This window comes from Notolabrus celidotus, chromosome 6 (assembly GCF_009762535.1).
Source record: "Notolabrus celidotus isolate fNotCel1 chromosome 6, fNotCel1.pri, whole genome shotgun sequence".
Lineage (NCBI taxonomy): Eukaryota > Metazoa > Chordata > Actinopteri > Labriformes > Labridae > Notolabrus > Notolabrus celidotus.
In genome coordinates this window covers 37945616-37969302 of record NC_048277.1, presented here as the reverse complement: position 1 = coordinate 37969302, position 23687 = coordinate 37945616, and the positions used below count along the sequence as shown (strand labels likewise).

Sequence of the window (23687 nt, the reverse complement as noted above, 5' to 3'; positions counted from 1 at the left end):
ACTTATTGGCTTCTAGTATGTATCCTTAAGGTACTTAAAGGCTTCTAGTATGTATCCTTAAGGTACTTAAAGGCTCCTAGTATGTACCCTTAAGGTACTTATTGGCTCCTAGTATGTACCCTTAACGTACTTATGGCCCCTAGTATGTACCCTTAAGGTACTTATTGGCTCCTAGTATGTATCCTTAAAGTACTTATTGGCTTCTAGTATGTATCCTTAAGGTACTTATTGGCTTCTAGTATGTATCCTTAAAGTACTTATTGGCTTCTAGTATGTATCCTTAAGGTACTTAAAGGCTCCTAGTATGTATCCTTAAAGTACTTATTGGCTTCTAGTATGTATCCTTAAGGTACTTAAAGGCTCCTAGTATGTATCCTTAAAGTACTTATTGGCTCCTAGTATGTACCCTTAAGGTACTTATTGGCTCCTAGTATGTATCTTTAAAGTACTTATTGGCTCCTAGTATGTATCCTTAAAGTACTTATTGGCTTCTAGTATGTATCCTTAAGGTACTTAAAGACTCCTAGTATGTATCCTTAAAGTACTTATTGGCTCCTAGTATGTATCCTTAAGCTACTTATTGGCTCCTAGTATGTACCCTTAACGTACTTATGGCCCCTAGTATGTACCCTTAAGGTACTTATTGTCTCCTTGTATGTATCCTTTGGCTCATGTTTAGCTCCTCGACGGTTCCCAAACAAGGTCTTATTTATTATCGCCCTTTCCTATCTCCTACTCTTCTTTTCATACGAGGAGATTAGACACTTTAAGACTTGGTTATATTCCATCTATCTTTTTTTGTCTCTCTTCAAGATAAAGAGATTTATTTGAGTGTTTTCAGAAAGACAAGTGGAGAGATTTTGCTAATCATGCTCTGACTGGAGATAAACACACACTGAACCAGCAGCTCTGCGCTCCTCTTTCAACTCCACAAGATAAAAGAGGACAAAGATTATGTGCTGCAAACTCATCAGTGTCAGAAAGCCTTGGGTCACTGCAGCCTTGATGTTGACAAGCAGCTATTGACAGCAATAGACTCTTCACTTCCACAGTCAGAGGCGTCAAGTGGAAGAGCTGCAAAACAGCTCATTTCATAAAAACTGAGTAACAGAATGGAAAGAAAAAGCACTTCTCAAAAGGCTTCCTTTCAGACGTGTGTGTGACTGTGTGTGTTTTTATATTCTGAATTCACTCTCCTCTTAGTGGAGGTTCTTACCCAGGATGTTGGGTGTTGGATTGGTCGGGGCTCACTGTTGATCAGACCCAGCTTGACAAACCCACTCATGGCCTTTGAAAATCCCTGTGGCACAGAAGAAGAGCGACAGTCAGTCAGAGAAAACACTAAACACAGAGATACAGAAAGAAGAACTCAGTCCTGTTTCTTTACTGAATCCACGCTGCATTATGAACCTCGTTAGACTTGGACTTTAGTTTTCAGAGTTTACATATTTACACTTCAATATGGTAAAAACTAAAGGATACAATATGATAAAATACCATGTGACACAATAAATACATTATAAATGATACATTACACTACCATACTTTACAAACCAATGAGATACAATCTGACACAATGACATGTAATACAATCCCACACTGAGTGTACAATACGATACAATACTTTACGATAGGATGGTAAACAGTAAGACATGATGTTATACGATACTTTATGATACGATGCAAAACAGTAAGACACGACACGATATGTTACTTTAAAATCCGATGCTTTTCAATGTGATGCAAAACAGTAAGACACGATACTATATTTTACGATACAATACAATACAGTAAGATACCATCCGATACAATACTTTACAATATGAAACGATACTTTAACATATGAAATGATACTTTACGATACTTTACAATACTTAAAGATACTTTACAATACGATGCAAAACAGTAGGATACTGTCGGATACAATACTTTGCAATATGAAATGATACTTTACGATACTTAAAAATACTTTACGATACTTTACAATACTTTACGATACGATGCAAAACAGTAAGATACCGTCCGATACATTACTTTACAATATGAAACAAACTTTACAATATGAAATGGTACTTTACGATACTTAACAATACTTTACGATACTTTACGATACTTTACAATACTTTACAATACTATACGATACTTAACAATACTTTACGATACGATGCAAAATAGTAAGATACTGTCCGATACAATACTTTACAATATGAAACAATACTTTACAATATGAAATGATACTTTACGATACTTTACAATACTTTACGATACTTTACGATACTTTACGATACTTTACGATACTTTGCGATACTTTGCGATACTTTACAATTCGATGCAAAACAGCAAGATACCGTCCGATACAATACTTTACAATATGAAACGATACTTTACAATATGAAATGATACTTTACGATACTTTACGATACTTTACGATACTTTACGATACTTTACGATACTTTACGATACTTTACGATACTTTACAATACGATGCAAAACAGCAAGATACTGTTTCGATACATAACTTTACAATATGAAACAAACTTTACAATATGAAATGATACTTTACAATACTTTACGATACTTTACGATACAATGCAAAACAGTAAGACACGTTATTAAACTTTACGATACGAAGCGTAATAGTAAGACACGATACTATATGATACTTTACAACACTTAACGATACAAAACAGTAAGATACCATCCGATACATACTTTACAATACAATACCATACTTTGTGATACAATGTAAAACACTAAGACACGATACTATATGATACTTTAAAATACGATACGATACTTTACATCACGAAAACATACTTAACGATACGATGGAAAAGAATAAGACATGATACGATAAGTTACTTTGCAATACGATGCATAACAGAAAGATACGATACTTTATGATACTTCACGACCCAATACCATACGATGCAATACAATACTTCAAGGTGCAATGCAAAACGTTATGATGCGATGTACATAAAATCATTAATAACAGACAACACTCCACATGTAAACAGAGATGTGTTCCTTATCAAACAGCACATGAGATACAAAAAGATAAGATGCCACAGCACAACCCACGCAGCTTTTACATTTTGTTTGATGTAATTATAAAAAGTTTTTAAAAAGTTTGCTTTAGAAGACTTAAAGTCCTCTGCCGGATTATAAGAACTACAATGATAAGAAAACTGTAGTTTATCTGCTCCCTTTTCTTTTTGTGTGTAAGATAATGAAAAAGGAATCTTATAGAAAGTCTCTCAGTTTGTGTCCGCTCCTTTCTTTTCTATCTCTTGGTGATGCTGAGCCACAGTGAGCCTCTTTTTCTCCCTCAAGTACTCCTGCACTTGAGGAATCCTGGCAGTGAAAGATGGCCCTTAGAGCAGAACACGACGACATAACACAATGATCATAACTCGTATATATCACCCCCCCCCCCGAGCTCACACACTCAAACAGAGGGGAGGAGTGTAAGCTGCTGCTTTGTTGAAGAGGTGGTTTGTGTGACTGCAGGGAAAAAGGACGGCACTCAGGAACATAAAACTGTGCTCAATCCTTTTATGTCTTTTTGTTTTGCTTCACGTCTCTGAATCGAACTTAAATCCCTGCCTGTCATCGTCCGATGGCGTCTTTATGAAGAACTCTGCGTAAACAAACCTGAACTAGCTTACAGGAGTCGCTCCATTTACGGCATCCCAATTGTATTTTATTATTAAGTATTATATAGTGAAGTATCATTCTGTAAAGTTTCTAACTGTGTCATACTGTTTTACAATGTATCGTAAAGTATGTCATATTATATAGTATGGTATTGTATTGTATTATAAAGTATTATATCGTAAAGTATCGGGTTGTATCATGTCTTACTGTTTTGCATCGTATCGTTAAGTATGGCATTGTGTTAAGCATTGTATCGTAAAGTATCATATCTAACTTTTAAGTATTGTATCTATCTGTAAAATATCGTATCGTTAAGTATTGTATCTTACTGTAAAGTTTTGCATCTATCCGTAAAATATCGTAAAGTAATGTAAAGTATTGTATCTTTTAAGTATTGATTCTATCCGTAAAATATGGTATTGTAAAGTATCGTATCTTACTGTTAAGTTTTGCATCTATCCGTAAAATATCGTAAAGTAATGTAAAGTATCGTATATTTTAATTATTGATTCTATCCATAAAATATCGTATCGTAAAGTATCGTATCTTTTCAGTATTGATTTTTTCCATAAAATATAGTACCGTAAAATATTGCATCTTACTGAAAAGTTTGTAACTATCTGTAAAATATCGTAAAGTATCGTTTATTTTAAGTATTGGTTCTATCCGTAAAATATTGTACCGTAAAATATTGTGTCTCACTGTAAAGTTTTGTATCTATCCGTAAAAATACTGTTAAGTAAAGGAAAGTATCGTATCTTTTAAGTATTATATCTATCTGTAAAATATGGTATCGTAAAGTATCATGTCTTACTGTTAAGTTTTGTAACTATCTGTAAAATATCGTAAAGTATCGTATATTTTAATTATTGATTCTATCCGTAAAATATCGTATTGTGAAGTATCGTATCTTTTAAGTATTGATTCTATCCATAAAATATAGTACCGTAAAATATTGTATCTTACTAAAAAATTTTGTAACTATCTGTAAAATATCGTAAAGTAAAGTATCGTTTATTTTAATTATTGATTCTATCCGTAAAATATTGTACCATAAAATATTGTATCTCACTGTAAAGTTTTGTATCTATCCGTAAAAATACTGTTAAGTAAAGGAAAGTATTGTATCTTTTAAGTATTGTATCTATCTGTAAACTATCGTATCATAAAGTATCATATCTTACTGTTAAGTTTTGTAACTATCTGTAAAATATCGTAAAGTATCGTATATTAATGATTGATTCTATCCGTAAAATATTGTACCGTAAAATATTGTATCTCACTGTAAAGTTTTGTATCTATCCGTAAAAATACTGTTAAGTAAAGGAAAGTATCGGATCTTTTAAGTATTGTATCTATCTACAAAATATCGTATAGTAAAGTATCATATCTTACTGTTAAGTTTTGTAACTATCTGTAAAATATCGTAAAGTAAAGTATTGTATCCTACTGTCAAGTTTTGTATCTATCTGTAAAATAACCTAAAGTAAAGTATCGTATCTTTTAAGAATTGTATCTATCAGTAAAATATCCGATCGTAAAGTATCGTATATTACCGTAAAGTATCGTATCTTACCGTAAAGTCTCATATTGTAAAGACTAAAAAGTTGACATCCCTAATTTGGTCTCTTAGATCTCCTGAAATCAGTTTCAAAACTACAGTTCCCACATGAGAACATTAGAAACAGTCAGTAATAGTCTCCTGTGAGTGTGTGAGAGTATGTGTGTGTGTGTGTGTGTGTGTGTGTGTGTGTGTGTGTGTGTGTGTGTGTGTGTGTGTGTATGTGTGCTGTACCTTGAAGCGCAGTGTCCCTCTGACCAGCGTGTGCGCCGTCTCGATGCCGTACGGCTCGGCGTACTTGGTGCTGTCACGGTTTGGAAATCCCTCCAGGGAGAAACCGGGAAGGAAATCCATCGGCACGGTGGAGTCCATCAGGGAGCCGCCTGACGGGATGCTCACCACCTGGACACACACACACACACACACACACACACACACACACACGAAGACAAACTCTGTGAGTACAGGAAGAAATTCAGAGAACATTTGAATGATTTCTGGTCCTTTGAGGCCTCCGTACCTCGTTCTCTTGGAGGAAGATGGCGGGGCTGATGGTGTTGAGGAGGACGCCGTACGGACTCCAGCTGAACTTGTAGCGCAGAGGATTATCTGAGCACTCGGGAGCAGGAAGACCGCCGCAGAACGAGCTGTACGACTCCACCTGAGGATTCAGATGGTCTGTTATTCTCTATCAGCTAACTCAGATCAACCCAACTTTATTTATATCGCCCTGATCACACAAACAAAACTGCTCCAAATTAAAAGCTTTCAATATCTACATGTATACGCTTTTAATGCCAATATTCGTAAAAACTAGTTTGTTTAACGGATCAATATGGCTGCCAGGAAGCGTCCGCCTGTGTGTGTTCAAACAGTCATTATCTAAACACAGACACACACACACACTCACAGAATCAGACTTACCGTGCAGCCGTCTACTTTGCCCTGGTCGATACACTCCATGGCCAGCATGTGGTCGATCCCCGGGTCCAATCCCATCTCGTTCACGAGGGTGACACCCGCCTCCTCTGCACTGAAACACACACACACACACACACACACACGTCAGGTTTCAGAGTCTCTTGATTTAAAGGCACTGTACACAGCTCTCTGAACTCGTCCTGTTTTAACCTCGTGTGTCGTGTACTCACCTGCTCTGCAGCTCCTTCATGGCAGGGCTCAGGTAGCTGGCTGTCACCATGTTCACCTTGTTGTTGATGCAGTGTTTGGCCACAAGAGGGTGGAAGGAGTACGGCAGCATGCTGAGGAGCAGAGGGAGGGCGGGTCAGGGCAGGTGGATTTACTTTGCACATTATGGATGAGGATGAATGATAAGAGCTGAATATAAAAAGACGACATTTTTTAACCATTCAGTGAAAACAGCAACCTCAAAAAGTAGCTAGAAAAGCCTCAAAACTTTAGGGCTAATTAAGAATTTACATAATTATATATCACATTTTCTGTCTGATATTCACTAAAATAAAAGCCAGGTCTCAAATAGTGGCCTGGTGGTTGTGGGAATAACATCTGACAATGTCTCTGCTAATCAGCCGGATTCTGTAGTAGCATACAAGTGCCACAAGATGGCAGCGGTTACATTATCAGTGCCGTATGGAACAATAAAAGACAGTTTTTAACAACAAATACTTCCAAATGTTTCACCATGGAAGACAATTTCAGGGAAAGTTGAGGCAGAATTAAAGGTGCAATGCAGTTACTTAAAAAGGAAAACAAGAGTAGGCACATCCAATGATGATAAGGCTAGTGAGCAGAACGTGACCAATTTTTTTTTATCAAACAAACAGGAAAAGACAGCAAGACTTTGAATACAAGCCTGCCTCAAATAAAAGCCCAGGACTCGCTGGGCCTCATTAAGGAAAAATGTGCAAATATCAAGCAGAAAATAATCCACAAATCTCCATGTGGGTAAAAAGATAGAGGCCAGTCAGCTGAATATAGATGGCAGCATTCTTGAAGCCCCGCCTTCTTTTGGGGGTGTGTCTAAATATCTTTCAATGCCTTTGAATTAAGTGTCTTTAAAATGTGATTTTTCCTCTCGATCCGTCCACATCTCAGTGAAACGGGTTACTTTAATTATTCTGTAACTGATGACCAAGTCATGATCCTTAATCACAGAGTCCAGGTGTCCTTCCTGGCTGCCAATCAGAAGCTGAATATAGCTGACAGCATTCTTGGAGCCCCGCCTACTTTTGGTGGTGTGTCTAAATATCTCTATCTGTGTCTTTAAAAATGTGATTATCTTCTTGATCCGTCCACATCTCAGTGAAACAGGTTACTTTGATTATTCTGTACCTGATGACCAAGTCATGATCCTTAATCAGAGAGTCCAGGTGTCCTTCCTGGCTGCCAATCAGAGGCTGAATATAGCTGGCAGCATTCATGAAGCCCCGCCTTCTTTTGGGGGTGTGTCTAAATATCTTTCAATGCCTTTGAATTAAGTCTCTTTAAAATGTGATTTTTCCTCTCGATCTGTCCACATGTTTGTGAAGCGGGTTACTTTGTTTGTTTTGTACCTGATGACCAAGTCATGATCCTTTATCAGAGAGTCCAGGTGTCCTTCCTGGCTGCCAATCAGAGGCTGAATATAGCCGACAGCATTCTTGGAGCCCCGCCTACTTTTGGGGGTGTGTCTAAATATCTCTATCTGTGTCTTTAAAAATGTGATTATCTTCTCAATCCATCCACATGTTTGTGAAACAGGTTACTTTGATTATTCTGTACCTGATGACCAAGTCATGATCCTTAATCAGAGAGTCCAGGTGTCCTTCCTGGCTGCCAATCAGAGGCTGAATATAGCTGACAGCATTCTTGGAGCCCCGCCTACTTTTGGGGGTGTGTCTAAATATCTCTATCTGTGTCTTTAAAAATGTGATTATCTTCTTGATCTGTCCACATCTCAGTGAAACAGGCTACTTTGATTATTCTGTACCTGATGACCAAGTCATGATCCTTAATCAGAGAGTCCAGGTGTCCCTCCTGGCTGCCGACGTCCAGTGTGACGGGGATGGTGTTTGGATATTTGGCCGCCAGCTCCTCTGCTTGCCTCAAAATCACAGACGCTAAGAAAACAAACACAGATCACGTGTTCAACCCTGTGAGGTTAAGTGTGGTGGTCCTTAAAGCTACCATATAGTTATATATTCCTAACAACATCTCACTGTTGGTATATCTTAAATTCGTAGGGCTGACTCACCCACAGTGACCTGAGTCTGCTCATCTCGAGTCAAATACTCGACCACGGGTCCGGAGACGTATCCTGAACCCAGCAGCAGAACTCGCTTCATCCCGCTCTTCTTCATGATCTGATCTTTCTCCCTGAAGGACGTCAGACACGTCGAGTTAAAGCCACGTTACAAAAGCAGAATACACCGTGGGGATCTCTGTGACTGTGTTTCCATCCAATAGACTGACTGTAAATGTGCGTTACACAAATGTTTTAAATTTGGACAAACAATGATGTCATGATTTTGGACAAAAACGAATTGATTATTGGATGGGAACACGGCTGTCTGCCTGAGTAGAGATCAACGAATCAGAAGGCCACATTTGACTCTGCACACATTCACTTAAAAGCTTCTCTTTTTATACTTTAAGTTTTTTTCTGCAATACACAATAACATTTCAATAGAATTAACATTTACATTATGGTTAAAAACATGATTAAGAATTTAAACTTTATCTCAAAAATTCTTCCAATTTTTTTTTTAAGTCTGACTTGCTTCGGTTAATTTAAAAAAAAAAATTAAATGTTCGCCAATGCTTTTTAAAATATTAAAAAGTCCTAGAAAAATTATTTTAGAGTCTTAAACTTGCGTACGTATTCCTTTAAAAAATACTGTCTGCACCTTAATATCATTTGCACTGTTATCTATTTTCATTTTTAAACTGTCACTGCACAACCTGCACTGTGTACACAGGCTGTTTTTATAAAACTGTATTTTATTATATTTCATTGTATTTTATATTTAAATTTTAGATATTTAAAAGCTGGAAGAGAGAAACAGCATCTCGTTTTCCCTGTATGTCTCGTATAAACAGTGAAAATTGACACTAAAAACCTTATGAAATCTTTATTTAAACAGTGAAATGTGCACAAAGTCAAAGTGGCACTGAGACATCTCTAACCAGACAGTACTCATGTGATTTATGAGGATCTGGTCTGGATCATGAGGGGAGGATGAGGAAGGGGCGGGAGGAGGGAGGAGGGAGGAGGGAGGGGGGTCATTAAAACAATTTTCAAACAATAAAATCTCTTCTTTTACTTACCAGATACATGCAAAATTAACATTTTCATGCACATCTTAAAATCACTTGTGCTTTTAATGGATTACATCTGATTTATTAATAGTTCATAGAGGGGATTATAGTAGCGTCCACAAAGACCTCTCTTTCTTTCTCTTTGGCGACACCTGTGGTGATTATTGGTACTGCAGGCGTGATTATTGGACCTACGTCTAAAAGTGTCCCTCGTCTTTTTTCACCAATTTGTCTCTTTCTTTGAACATGTACTAGTTTCGGAGTTTTACTTTATATCGTATGTTTGTTTCACCAACAGTTAGCGGTTGCACGGTGCCAGTTTAGCTCAGTTGGACGAGGAAGCGCCCCCATGCGTACGAATCAGACACAGCGACAGCAGGATGGGCGTTAAAATAGCTAAATAAAATAAGTGGATTGTTTTGGTGATGATGTGGTGCTCTTTGGTGTAACTTTATACCATAGACTGTATTTAAAAAGGACGTCATTGCGCTGGGCTCAAAGTGAGGCCGCCACAAAAACTGCTCCCCCTAGTGGCTGGCTGCAGTATTAGTCAAAGGTCCGTTGGTCCATTATATATACACTATGGTTTAGACTGTTTTAAAGGCAGTTATAAAACATAAACTTAAAACATATTTATTCAGTCTGGCTTTTTTCTGTAGGGTTTAACAATTTCATTACTTACTTTTTATTATTAAATTGATTTCAATATTGTTTTATTATTTTATTAATTTTAACTGTTTATTTAATTTGTATTTATTTTAATTTATCTACTCAGTTTTATTGATGTTTTTAAGCTTAATTTTATTTTCAACTCTTATCCTTACCCCTTTTAATTTATTTTAACTACCTATATTCTTCATATTAATTTGATGCTTTAACTTATTTTAATTACATATATTTTATTGTTGTCGGCGTGCATTAGTCTCTATTTTTAAATCCATTATTGTTTTTTAATATGTCTTTACAATATTTTATTTCTGCTTCTTTCTTGTTTTCAGTCGCTGTAAAGCACTTTGGGTTACATTTGACTTGTATGAAAGGTGCTATATAAATAAACCTTGATTGATTTATTGATATATAAAAAACTTGTAATTACATTTTAATCAGTTATTAGTATATATGAATTTAAATCTGAGATACCGGTAGCTTTTTTTGTGTCAACGAAAATGCATTTCCCCACTAAAAATCCACCCTTCATCAATAATACATGTGTACATGTATTTATGTACATTAAATATTCCATAAAATGAACAATACAATGAGATATTTTCATAATCTTAAAGTTGTCTCTGTTAAAAGTCCCGCTCACATGTGTTAGCCTCACACTCTCACGCCTATTAATTAATCTGAGAGGCCTTCTCCAAACAACTGGATTATCATAACAACAATAACTCCATAATAGAGTCCTCACCCCCAGTGACCTGTGGCATTAATACCACCAGCCACCAGCCACCAGCCACCCACCACCCACGGGCCTCAAATCCCCCAGGAGTCAGACCCCTGGACTCGTTAGCTTCGCTCTAATTGGATGCGACACATGCACGCGCGACCGACTGGAGGTCCGAGCGCCCGCCGAGCCTCCTCGTCTTAATTAAAAACAAAGAAAAGGGAGACGTCTTCTCCCAGAGTTTACATATCTTAAAGGAGCCAAACTCAATCAGAAGGATTAAGATTCGGTGGCATGGCTTGTCTGGAAAAATGATACTTAGAATCAATTAAGAAGAAGACTCATCAAGTCTTAGAGATGGCCTAAATATGAGCGCTGTGAGAGACAGAGTCTGAAGACGAGGCTGAGATCTCTAAGCTGTTATTGTTTGGCCTGAATATCAATAAGCTAAGAAAGCAAAGATTATGAAGTCCAGATAGACGTGACGAGCTCGTTAAAATCATTTAAGAGCAGCGTTAACTGAAGCTGGAGATAAGATGTGAAGCTTTTAAAGGAGAGAATGTTTAATCAAGGGACAGAATCTAGACCGAGGAATTAATCAGAGCTGAACATGAAGAAGTCAGAACGCTGAGGAGTCAAGGAGAAACATGCAGATATGAATCTTTTGTTTTCTTTTACAGAGTCACAGAAAATAAACTGCTTTGTTTGTGTATGCATTAGCCTAGCTTAGCACAATACTAGCTTAGCATGGCTTCATTAAAGTAAAATAAAACACAATGTATCACTAAAGAGGTCAGCGACAGGTCATGTTGTACTAATGTTTCCATATGGAGGCAAAGGAGAGCCATGAAAATATGACTCTGAATGAATTGGATAATTAATATTTAAATCTAAAGAGAAAATTATAAAATATTTAATAATAATAAAAATCTAGAAAATATTATATATATTCTTTTATTTTTAAATAAAGGAACAAATTAACTTGAACATTTACAAGAATGGAAATAAATTATAAAAAAATATATAATTTTGTCAAGATTTTTATTGTTATCTAAATATTTGAGAATGTAAATAAGATTTTAATATGAAGCTAGAATGGAATTAAATTATTTTAAAAAATAAAAGTGTGTCTAGATTTTTGTTATTATCTAAATATTTAAGAATGTAAATAATGTTTTAATATAAAGCTTTATGTTGTTAAATGTAAACATTTATGTGTTGAATTATTGTCTTTATTTTTTTTTAACATTTACTACATTCTTATTTTTAGTTATTTAAGTATGGATATTTAGTCTCTTTATATCGTCTCTAATTTTCTTGATTATTATGAATTTATATTTTTTTAAAAAAAGAAGAAATTAACCTGAAAATGTAAGAGAATGGGAATAAATTATTTTAAAAAATAGAAATGCGTTTAGATGTTGGTTATTATCTTAATATTTCAGAATATAGATCATTATTTAATATAAAGCTATATGTTGTTAAATCTAAACATTTATGTGTTGAATTATTGTCTTTATTTAAAAACATTTTTTTAACAACATTCTTATTTCAGTTATTTAAGTTATGTTATTTATTCTCTTTATATTGTCTGTACATTTCTCAAATATTATGAATTTATATATTTTTAAATAAAATAAAAAATTAACCTGAAAATGTAAGAGAATGGGAATAAATTATTTTTAAAAATAAAAGTGTGTCTGGGTTTTTGTTATTATCTAAATATTTCTTTATGAAACTTTATGTTGTTAAATCTAAACATTTATCTCTTGAATTATTGTCTCTAAATATTTACTACATTCTTATTTTTAGATATTTAAGTTACAATATTTATTCTCTATATCTTCTTTAAATTTCACCATTATTATTCAGATTTTTAACATTTAGTTTTCTGTTACATCACTCCTCTGACTTCATATTTTAAAGTTTTACTACTGTATGATTTTTAATTTGTGTCTAACTGACCCCTCAACCAATAGAAACACAAACTTCAGCAGCAAATTAAGCAAAATGCTCGTCTTTGAGAGTTTACATTTGACAGGTCAGCTAATAGAACAACGTCAAAAAAGAGCACAGCATGCTAGCTGGGTTGTACTTCAAAAGGTTAGATAGATGCTAATGCTACATGCTAACACTTTGCCCTGTAAAATGTCTTGTTTACTTTATAAAACACATTGACTTATAAAAACCCTGCAGTTCAAGGTAAAAAGAGAATATTTAATATTTTTACCATCAAAATCTGCTGGAAATGTCAAACTTGTGCCTCCAAATCTGGAGTTGTAATGTTAGCTTCATCCATAATAAGTCCTGAAGGGTTCAAATGTGATATAAAACCCAAAAGATAAACCTGATTACCTCCAAACAAAGCACAATTAGACTTTACATTCTCTTTAAGGAGAGATGCTAACAGTTTCCTACCACTTCCAGTCTTTGTGCTAAGCTAGGCTAACACGTCTTTGTACTTGATGCAGATAAATAAAGCTGGATTGAATCCTCTCGTGTGACTCTGATAAAGATTTCTAAAAATAAAAAATGTGAAGAAGGAGATTTGGAGAGAGTGATGTGATGCAGGGCGTGACGGCGGGTTTGGTGTAAAGAGAGAAAAAAAGGGTCTTTCTACCCCTCGATACCCAAGGGTCCAGCGTCTGATGTCGGCTAGCAGCTGTGGCGGTTTTAGCACGCTAACCATGCAAGGTGTTAATGCAGAGGCAGGTTGGCAGAGCAGACAGCAGAGGGCAGCACTGTGCAGGAACAACCACAAGGTGACTGTTAATCGCTACGAGTCCGGCTAGCCGACAGATACAAGCTGTGAATCTACAGAGGGTGAGTCAGGAGGAAGAACAGAGACTACAGCACAAAGCGTTAGCTACACAGCTATTACAGGTGAGTTAGCACAGGTGAGCTACATCAGGGCTTCAACAAAATAGAAGAGTTACCTGTCTCGTAACCTTTTGACATTTCGTCCATAGAGTTGTTGTATTGACTCAAAAATGGGGCAAGTTTGACAAAGTAATTTCTTGACATTTTAACAATAACTCAGATCAGAAACAAACGGAAAGCAAACAGACAGGACATGTTCTATTCTGCATGACTTCATTTTTAAAAACACACTCATTAATGAACTCTGAGTTTTAGTCCGGCGTGAGTCTTACCTTCTCTCTCGTAGCTTTTCAATGTACTCGAACTTTGGGGTGAGGACTCCGTTTGAGGTGATGACAGCCTTCAGGGGGAAAAAACAAACGTTAGAATAGGGGTAGGTAGGTAGTAGGGGTGGGAATCAAAAACCGGATCTGACTTAGAACAGGTTCCAATTGATCAATTCCATCGGAATTCTACACCTCGAATGTTATCGATTCTTCCCTATGATTCATCTCCCACTATGTCACGTCACGTCGAGGAAACATGCTTTTCCTCTCCAAATTCGAAGTCTTTTCATACAGGCTCCAGGACGTCCAGGGCGCACATCCGGGCTCATGCGGCTGAAAATGAGTCACCTAGAGCGGGTAAAATACCACCGCGATGACCCTGGAGGAAAAGCGTTTATCCTCTCCAAATTCAAAGTATTTTCCTCCAGGCTCCAGGACGTACAGGGAACAGGTCCGAACTCATGCAGCCAAAATGAGGCACAGAGAGCGGGTAAAATACCTCCGTGATGACCCCCGGAGGAAAAGCGTTTTCCTCCAGGCTTCGGGGGCCAGGTCTGGACTCTCACGGCCGTAAAATGAGGCACTGAGAGTGGGTAAATACCTCCGCGATGACCCCCCTGGAGGAAAAGCGTTTTTCCTCTCCAAATTCAAAGTATTCTCCTCCAGGCTCCAGGACGTACAGGGCGCAGGTCTGAACTCATGCAGCCAAAATGAGGCACAGAGAGCGGGTAAAATACCTCCGTGATGACCCCTGGAGGAAAACTTTTCCTCCAGGCTTCGGGGGCCAGGTCTGGACTCTCACGGCCGTAAAATGAGGCACTGAGAGTGGGTAAATACCACCGCGATGACCCCCCAGAGGAAAAGCGTTTTTCCTCTCCAAATTCAAAGTATTTTCCTCCAGGCTCCAGGACGTACAGGGCGCACGTCTGGACTCACGCGGCCGAAAATGAGGCACCGAGAGCGGGTAAAATACCTCTGCGATGACCCCTGGAGGAAAAGCGTTTTTTTCCTCTCCAAATTCAAAGTCTTTTCCTTCAGGCTCGAGGGGCCACATCCAGACTCACGTGGCCGAAAATGAGGCGCAGCGAGCGGGTAAAATACCTCCGCAATGACCCCTGGAGGAAAAGCATTTTTCCTCCAGGACGTCCAGGGCGCACGTCCGGACTCATGCGGCCAAAAATGAGCCCCCAAGAGTGGGTAAAATACCTCTGCGATGACCCCCCTGGATGAAAAGCGTTTTTCCTCTCCAAATTCAAAGTCTTTTCCTCCAGGCTCGAGGGGCCACCTCCGGACTCACCCGGCCGAGAATAAGGTCAACCTATTGTTCAGTATGTTCAAGTTGAATATGTTCATGTTCAGTCTTGTGCAGACATAATTTTGGAAAAAATAAAGTGGTTCCTTTTGGTGTAGAAGACTGTGTAGAACTACTTTTTTCCCCCTCAAAAAATACTCAGGAATCGTTAGGAGAATTGATAAGGAGTTGGATTGATAAGCAGAATCGACAATGACACTGACATTGATAAAATCTTATCAATATCGACCAGCATGAAACGAACACAGCAGGAAATACTCTGGAGTTCAAATAAAACACACACAAATAACACGCCATCACACGTGTGCTCAAGCAACTGCATCGTTCTGCAAGGTGAAATGACTATTTTTTGATAAGAACAATGCTTCTGCTTTCCCGTTGCTTAGCGTCGCTCGAGTGTCTGCTTGTTGCAGCAGCTCTCTCTTAGTTGTTCTTCTATCTGTTTAGTTCTCTTTGTATTTGGAGCCTGTCAGGACTCTTAAGGACTCATTTGTTGGCCATAGACACCAAACTGACTACGTCTGCAGGGGTGTTTTTACTGTTTTTGTTCCTGTGTGTCTGGAGATCCTGCGTGTAACTATGGTAACATTGTTTACATACGAGATCAGCTGTTAGCAGCCCGTAGCATGTCGATGCTAAACGATGCTAGGCCCGATGTTCCCTGCGAGCCGAGGAGAAGGAGGCGAGGACGACGTGCTGGTACTGAGGTGCAAGCTAAGAACAGACGACATGGACCTGTCCTTCCACCCACCGTTATGGGGAACGTAAGATCTATCTACGATAAGGTGGACCAGCTAACCCAGCACCAGAGTAGCATCATGCTAACAGAGCTAACACCGGACACGAACGCCACATTGGAAGGATTTCACCTGCTGTGGGCGGACAGGATACAGGAGAGCGAGACTGAACTAACTGGGGATGAAGGCCAGCTCAGTCCTGGACCCTGTGGAGGTGGTGGCTGACAGGAGGATTATGTCCAAGCTGTCGTCTCTGATGGACATTTCTTTCCTATATATATTCTTGTTAAATTCTTGTTCTGTACACCTTCTTGTTTGCTGCTGGAACTCCATGAATTTCCCCGTTGTGGGACGAATAAAGGAGTATCTTCTCTTATCTTATCTTAAAAGGTTGTACTCTCTAACGTGGTCAGATACTTCCACCAGTATGAAGAAACACTTTTCAGTTTGCACGTAAGGATTATGTAACAGCCATCGCAGTCAGGCTGATGCAACCTGCAGGAGCACTTCCTAAAAGGTGGTTTTTGTATCCGTTTGTCTGTGCAAGACATTCACTAAGTTGATTGATTAGTACGTTAGTTTTGCTGGGACAACTTGCATCTCATATCAACAAGTTAGAGGTTTGAAATATCTTGATATTAAAGATCTTCAACTAAAGCATCAATGAAATCCGTCTCTACTTCTTACTTACGTCTCTGACTTGCGGGCTGAACTCCTCCTCGTCCATCGGCCGTGAGGCGTCCGAAGGAAGCTGATAATGACACACATGTTCATTTAAAAACAACACACACAAGACCCGTCTGTCAGGTTCTATTAGTAACCCAGCTCACCACAAGAAACCTGCTGCAGCGCTCTCCCAAAGCAAACCCAACCATCCAGTCTGACACCAGGCAGGAACCCAGGGATAACCCCCCGCCACCCTGCTGATCTCACCTCACGTCAAACCCAGCCGGAAGTCTTACCATCTCCCAGATGTAGGGGAAGAGCCGGTCCCCGAAGTACTCTGTGGCCTCGATGGGGAGCTGAGCGGGGAGGTTGTCGATGGAGCACATGAGGATGCCGGTTCCCTCCACGCTGCAGAGACCAGACACAAACAGAGGGTTATAGTAGAGGGTCCACATCTAGACTGGAGTACCTTCTTTTTACAAGTGTTGATGCTTTAACCGCCATGTAAACACCGCCTGACATTAAAGGTTAATTTTCTTCATTGGACACTATTTTGAGCGTGTTTGTTCTGTACCTGTCGTGGTCGATGTGCTGGTCGGCGTCGTACATACAGAAAGGCTTATCGATCGTGGTGCACTCAGTCATGAACTCGATGGAGCCCCCGGTGTCAGCCGAGATGTCACAGATGGCGAGCATTCTGTGGACAGAGAGAGGAGGAGGCGCGTGAGAGGTCAGAGCGAGGGGGTGAACTACAAACATGGTTGATAACACGACGAGATAACGGCGTGACCTTTAACCCTGTGCCTTTCACTTCACAGTCATTCAGGAGACTTCTTACTGACTGGATGAATGGAGGCGAGTTCGTTCTGCTTGATTCAGACTGATCTGATGTAAAACTGTAAAAAGGGAGAGGTGCTCGTACTTGTGAGGAAGCACTGGGAATCCCTCTGCGGACCCGGCGTAGTGTTTTGAATGTCTGATCAGCCTCTGGGCGTCCGTCCGTCTGAGGAGGCGAGGCGTGTGAGGGTCCCAGTAGATACCGTTGATGAGGCAGGTTGTGTACGGCGCCACCTGTAGGTCACATGACACAACATTTGTACTGTTTCAGTGTGATAGGTGAGGGATAATGTATACTGAACAGGTGATTCTGCAAGTTAGAACCTTGACAGGGTGAGCAAGAATTTACTGTAGATGCTAACGATTATTTATATAATGTTTATATGTATTTAATGTATATATAAATGTTTATTTTATTTCTTTATTATTATTATGTTTTCTTTTATTATATATACGGTAAGTAATGTAGAAACTGTGTCAAGCTGTAAAAAAATCCCAAAAATTATTTTGTGTATCTTTGAAGAGCCTTACTTTGATGAGAAACAACGACATAGCTAAACAGGAAGTCACCAGAAATTTTCAAAATAAGATATCTCATCCAACTGACCCAATCAGGATGTTGTTTTTTGCAGTTTTACAAGAATATTTATGCTCAGATTCACATCAACTATCCAGATTCTGGTTTTTAATACTCTGTGTTTAATATCTTTGAGTTAATGATCCGTTGGTTCAACAAAAAATGTTTTTTTTAAAGAGCTTTAAACTTAAAGTAATTTTGAAAAGATGAATTTCCGACACAAATCTAACTTATTCCAAATTTTTCAACAATTCTACAGCTTGAACGGTTCTTAATCTGTGAGCTGGATTGCATTATTTCAACTGACTACTACTTTAATAATTAATTGTTTAACATTTTACCCACAGAGAAAATCAAATATTGCAGCTTCCTGCTTTTTGAATGTGAGGATTTCACATTTTTCTAAACTTAAGTGATCGTAAAACTCACCGTCAGATTAATCAATAATGAAAATAATGGGTGTACAGTACAAAATCATAAAAAAACAACCTCAAAAATCGGCATCGCATGTGAATTCCATTAAAAGTAAAAAAAAAATTGTACTGACAAGAAAATCATGTAAGTTGTAAAAAATATTGTGTCTGACGCAAAAAAATTAAAATAATAAAAATGTTTGTAAGTAAAATTTGTGCAGCTTTCATAAAAATCACAGTCAGATTAATCAATAATAAAAATAATGGATGTAAACACAAAGTTAGAGAGCAGGAACGTCTGACACAAAAATAATTTCAAAAAGTAAAATTTTGAATCATGCAAAACGTAAAAAAGTTGTGTCCGACCCGAAAACAATGAAAAAGGTAAAAATTCTGCGTCTTAAGTGAAAATCATGAAGAAATTCAAAATTGTGCATTTGAAGTGAAAATCTTAAAATAAGTAAAAGTTTTGCATCCAACTCAAAAAAACATGGATAAGTAAAAGTTGCACATGTCTTATGAAAATCCTGAAAAAAGTAAAAAATTTAGCATCTGTTGTGAATTTTATAAAAATGTTCCATTGACATGAAAATAAAAAAAAAAGAATCTAAAATCGGCATCGCATGTGAATTCCATTAAAGTAAAACTTTTTACTTACAAGAAAATCATGTTAATTGTAAAAAAGTTGCATCCGATGCTAAAATAATGACATTTGGTAAAAATTCTGCGTCTTAAGTGAAAATCGTGGAAACATAAAAAATCGTGCATTTGACGTGAAAATCTTAAAAAAAGTAAAATTTTTGCATCCTACTCAAAAAAACATGGAAAAGTAAAAGTTGCACAGGTCTTATGAAAATCCAGAAAAAAGTAAAAAAAAATTGTACTGACTAAAAAATCATGTAAGTTGTAAAAATATTGTGTCTGACGCAAAAAAAATTTAAATAATAAAAAATTTCGTCTGACGCTAAATCAAGAGACAAGTAAAATTTGTGCATCTATAGAAAAAATCACCGTCAGATTAATCAATAATAAAAAAAATGGGTGTAAACACAAAGTCAGAGAGCAGGAACAACTGACACAAAAATTATTTCAAAAAGTAAAATTTTGAATCTGACACAAAATAATGAAAAAACGTAAAAACTTTGCATCTGACCCGAAAATCATGTAAATCGTAAAAAAGTTGCGTCTGACACGAAAATAATGACATTTGGTAAAAATTTTGCGTCTTAAGTGAAAATCATGAAAAAATTAAAAAAATGTGCATATGACGTGAAAATCTTAAAAAAGTAAAAATTTTGCTTCCAAATTAAAAAAAGATGGAATTAAGTAAAAGTTGCACATGTCTTATGAAAATCCTGAAAAAAGTAAAAAATTTAGCATCTGTTGTGAATTTTATAAAAAACAGAACAAAACGTTCAACTGACATGAAAATCATAAAAAAAAAAAAAAAAAAATCGGGATTGCATGTGAATTCCATTAAAAGTAAAAACTTTGTACTTACAAGAAAATCATGTAAATTGTACAAAAGTTGCATCCAACATGAAAATAATGAAAAAGGTATCAATTCTGCGTCTTAAGTAAAAATCTTGAAAAAATTAAAAATCGTGCATTTGACGTGAAAATCTTTTTAAAAAAGGTAAAAGTTTTGCATCCAACTAAAAAAAAACATGGAAAAGTAAAAGTTGCACAGGTCTTATGAAAATCCTGAAAAAAGTAAAAAAAAATTTGTACTGACCAGAAAATCATGTAAATTGTAAATATATTGTGTCTGACGCAAAAAAAATGAAATAATACAATTTTTCGTCTGACGCAAAATCACAAGACAAGTAAAATTTTTGCATCTATCATAGAAATCCCCTTCAGATGAATCACAAATAATAATAATGGGTGTAAACACAGAGTCAGAGAGCAGGAGGAACATGTTGTGAATGTTTTGAAACACCCTCGCCAAGAAGTCAGAGTCTAGTAGTGAAGTTAGAAATAGAGGACGGGGCCTCTGAGAGAGTGACAGGAGCAGCTGGGAGGAGAGTCGAGGAGTGTTGGGGGGAGGGGAGGAGGTGGTGAAAGGGACTCACGCTGGTCCTGAAGTGCGAGGTGTACAGCTCCGGGTGGTTCTCGTACTCCATGGGGTCGTAGATGCCGTCGCTCTTCCTCATCAGGTGGTGGTGTCGGCTCAGGACGGTGGCGTACACTTTGGTCATATCTAACCAAAAACAAACAACAACAATGTAGCTCTTTATTCAACATTCAAGCTACATAACTACAAAACAACTCTCCAGTCTCAGCAGATGTGTGTCTAACATGAGTCTGGTCCTGCTGGAGGTTTCTGCCTGTTAAAGGAAGTTTGTCCTTGCCACTGTAACTTGCTAAATGCTGCAAAGTGCTCTGCTCATGGTGGATTAAGATGAGATCAGACTGAGTCCTGTCTGGATGATGGGACTGGATCTGATCCGGTCTTGATGTTGGGTCTTTGTTAATAATAGAACATAGAGTACGGTCTAGACCGGCTCTGTTTGGAGTCTGAGGAGAACATTTGTTGGGGTTTGGCGTCATTAACGTCCATCGAGGGATTTCTAACCTTCTGTCTGTGAGACGTCCTTCAACTCGTGAGGTTCAACGTACTCCACAGGAAGCTCGTTGAGGATGTCTTGGGCTCCCTGCGAGGAGGAGAAATGTAGAGCTCATATTTAAAGCCAATCAGATTTAGGATGTGAGGACTTTCTGTAGTCTGTTTAACTTTGACGTACCTTGGAGACGTTGCCGGTGCCGGTGAAACAAAACGTGACAGGGCCGATTGATTTGGGCATGAGCCCCATGGAGATCTCATACCCACAATCCCTCACTGCCTGGATGGCCTGGCTGACGTTCCTGTAGTTGTGAGCCATGCCGATGTGCTGTGGGAAGCAGAGAGTAGCAGAAACTTTAAAGACTTAAAGTTGTTGTCTTTTCAGGGGAAGTAACACTCACAGCGATGAAGTCTCACCATGAAGGGTGTGTGGTGCCCGAGAGCCAGGAAGCGCAGACCCAGACCGTGCAAGATGTTGATCATTCCTACAGGAAATCATAAATAACTCAAGTTTAGCTCCTTGCCATGAATTTACATATTTCACTTCTACTTGGATCACAGTGTCGGTTCAACAGGTTGTGTTTTTAAGTTGTCTCACCTGCGACACCGGCCCACTGACCGAACGCTACGATTCGGTAGCCGTTAGCATCGACCATCTTCTCGTAGTCGATCAAACGAACGTCCTGCAAAGTCAAAAAGATTCATCAGATTCATCAGATTCAGCTCAAGAACAGAAGATCAGACATTTCATACCAAAATCATGTAAATTGTAAAAATTGTGAGTCTGATGTGAAAATAGCTAAAAAAAATTAAAAATTGGCATTTGACTCAAAATGTATGAAATAGTAAAAATTTTGCATTTTGACATGAAAATAATGAAAAACGCATAAATTGTGCATCTGATGCAAAAATCAAGGAAAAAAGTAAAAGTTTGCAAATCTCAGGTCACTGAGATCCTAATCCTAAAAAAAATAAGATATTTTCCATCTAATGTGAAAATCATGAAAAAAAGAAAAAGAATTGTGTCTGATGTGAAAATAATGAAAAAGTAATAATCATAAATCTGATACAAAAAGTCATGAAAAAAGTAAAAATGTTGCATCTGAACAAAATATAATGCATCTGATGTAAAATCAATTCAAAAGAAAAGAAACATGCATCTGATGTAAAATCATGAAAAAAGTAAGAATGGAAAATCTTAAGCAAAATTTATGAAAAAATGACTATTGTGCATCGGACATGAAAATCATAAAAAATTGTAAAAATTGTGAGTCTGATGTGAAAATAGAAAAAAAAAAATTTAATTGGCATTTGACTCAAAATGTATGAAAAAAGTAAAAATTTCGCATTTGACATGAAAATAATGAAAAACGCATAAATTGTGCATCTGATGCAAAAATCAAGGAAAAAAGTAAAAGTTTGCAAATCTCAGGTCACTGAGATCCTAATCCTAAAAAAAATAAGATATTTTCCATCTAATGTGAAAATCATGAAAAAAAGAAAAAGAATTGTGTCTGATGTGAAAATAATGAAAAAGTAATAATCATAAATCTGATACAAAAAGTCATGAAAAAAGTAAAAATGTTGCATCTGAACAAAATATAATGCATCTGATGTAAAATCAATTCAAAAGAAAAGAAACATGCATCTGATGCTAACATCATGAAAAAAGTAAGAATGGAAAATCTTAAGCAAAATTTATGAAAAAATGACTATTGTACATCGGACATGAAAATCATAAAAAATAGTCAAAATTTGTGCATATGATGTAGGATCATGTGAAAAGTAAAAAATTGTCTCTTGCGATATTTAAAAAAAAAAAGTTAAAAAATATGTATCTGATGTGAAAATCTAAAAAAAGTTTAAAAAAACTTTCATCTGATGCTAACATTATGAAAAAAGTAAAAATGTTGCATTTAACGCAAAAATAAGAAAAAAATTAAATATCCTTCATCTGAAAGAAAAATCGTCAAAAACAGTCAAAATCATGCATCTCATGTGAAATCATGGAAAAATAAAAGTTTGCACATCTCATGTTACTGCCCCCCACCCCACCCCACCCCTCGACTTTCATCATAAGAGGGCACCTTATTTTAATTCCCCTCTTTTAATGCACTTTAAATATATTTTACAGCACAGCAAATATTTATTTAACTCAACACCTGCACTTTTTTGTTTTAGCTCCAACTAGCTGTCTGCTGTATTGTCTTGTTTGATGTCCTTTTAATGTATTCATTCTATGACTGATGTGTGGGGAACAATATCTCATCTCCATGTATTCCCAATTAATGCTTGTACTTGGAAGTCACAATAATCTGATTCTGAGGTGAAAATCCTAAAAAATTAATATATTTTCCATCTAAGGTAAAAATCATGAAAAAAAGAAAAAAAATTGTATCTGATGTGAAAATGATGAAATAGTAAAAAATCGTAAATCTGACACAAAAAGTCATGAAAAAAGAAAAAATGTTGCATCTGAACAAAATATAATGCATCTGATGTAAAATCAATTTAAAAGAAAAGAAACATGCATCTGATGCTAACATC

General features: G+C 37.0%; 1 protein-coding gene across 2 annotated transcripts in view; it reads right to left on the bottom strand.

The window, feature by feature from the left end:
• aass (aminoadipate-semialdehyde synthase) overlaps positions 1 to 23687 on the bottom strand; it is a 35563-nt gene that overhangs the window by 7657 nt on the left and 4219 nt on the right. For both annotated transcript variants that reach the window (XR_004631557.1, XM_034685589.1), the window contains exons 4-20: positions 21739 to 21823; positions 21558 to 21625; positions 21322 to 21468; positions 21153 to 21231; positions 20650 to 20777; positions 17670 to 17818; positions 17322 to 17444; positions 17044 to 17155; positions 16773 to 16832; positions 14039 to 14106; positions 8436 to 8557; positions 8172 to 8301; positions 6373 to 6483; positions 6146 to 6254; positions 5742 to 5882; positions 5456 to 5623; positions 1217 to 1300 (exon numbers count right to left, since the gene is read on the bottom strand). Coding sequence is in view for 1 of the 2 variants with exons in the window: in XM_034685589.1 (XP_034541480.1) it covers positions 1217 to 1300; positions 5456 to 5623; positions 5742 to 5882; positions 6146 to 6254; positions 6373 to 6483; positions 8172 to 8301; positions 8436 to 8557; positions 14039 to 14106; positions 16773 to 16832; positions 17044 to 17155; positions 17322 to 17444; positions 17670 to 17818; positions 20650 to 20777; positions 21153 to 21231; positions 21322 to 21468; positions 21558 to 21625; positions 21739 to 21823 (1884 nt within the window). In the remaining variant the exon portion in view is untranslated. The remainder of the gene's footprint in view (positions 1 to 1216; positions 1301 to 5455; positions 5624 to 5741; positions 5883 to 6145; positions 6255 to 6372; positions 6484 to 8171; positions 8302 to 8435; positions 8558 to 14038; positions 14107 to 16772; positions 16833 to 17043; positions 17156 to 17321; positions 17445 to 17669; positions 17819 to 20649; positions 20778 to 21152; positions 21232 to 21321; positions 21469 to 21557; positions 21626 to 21738; positions 21824 to 23687) is intronic.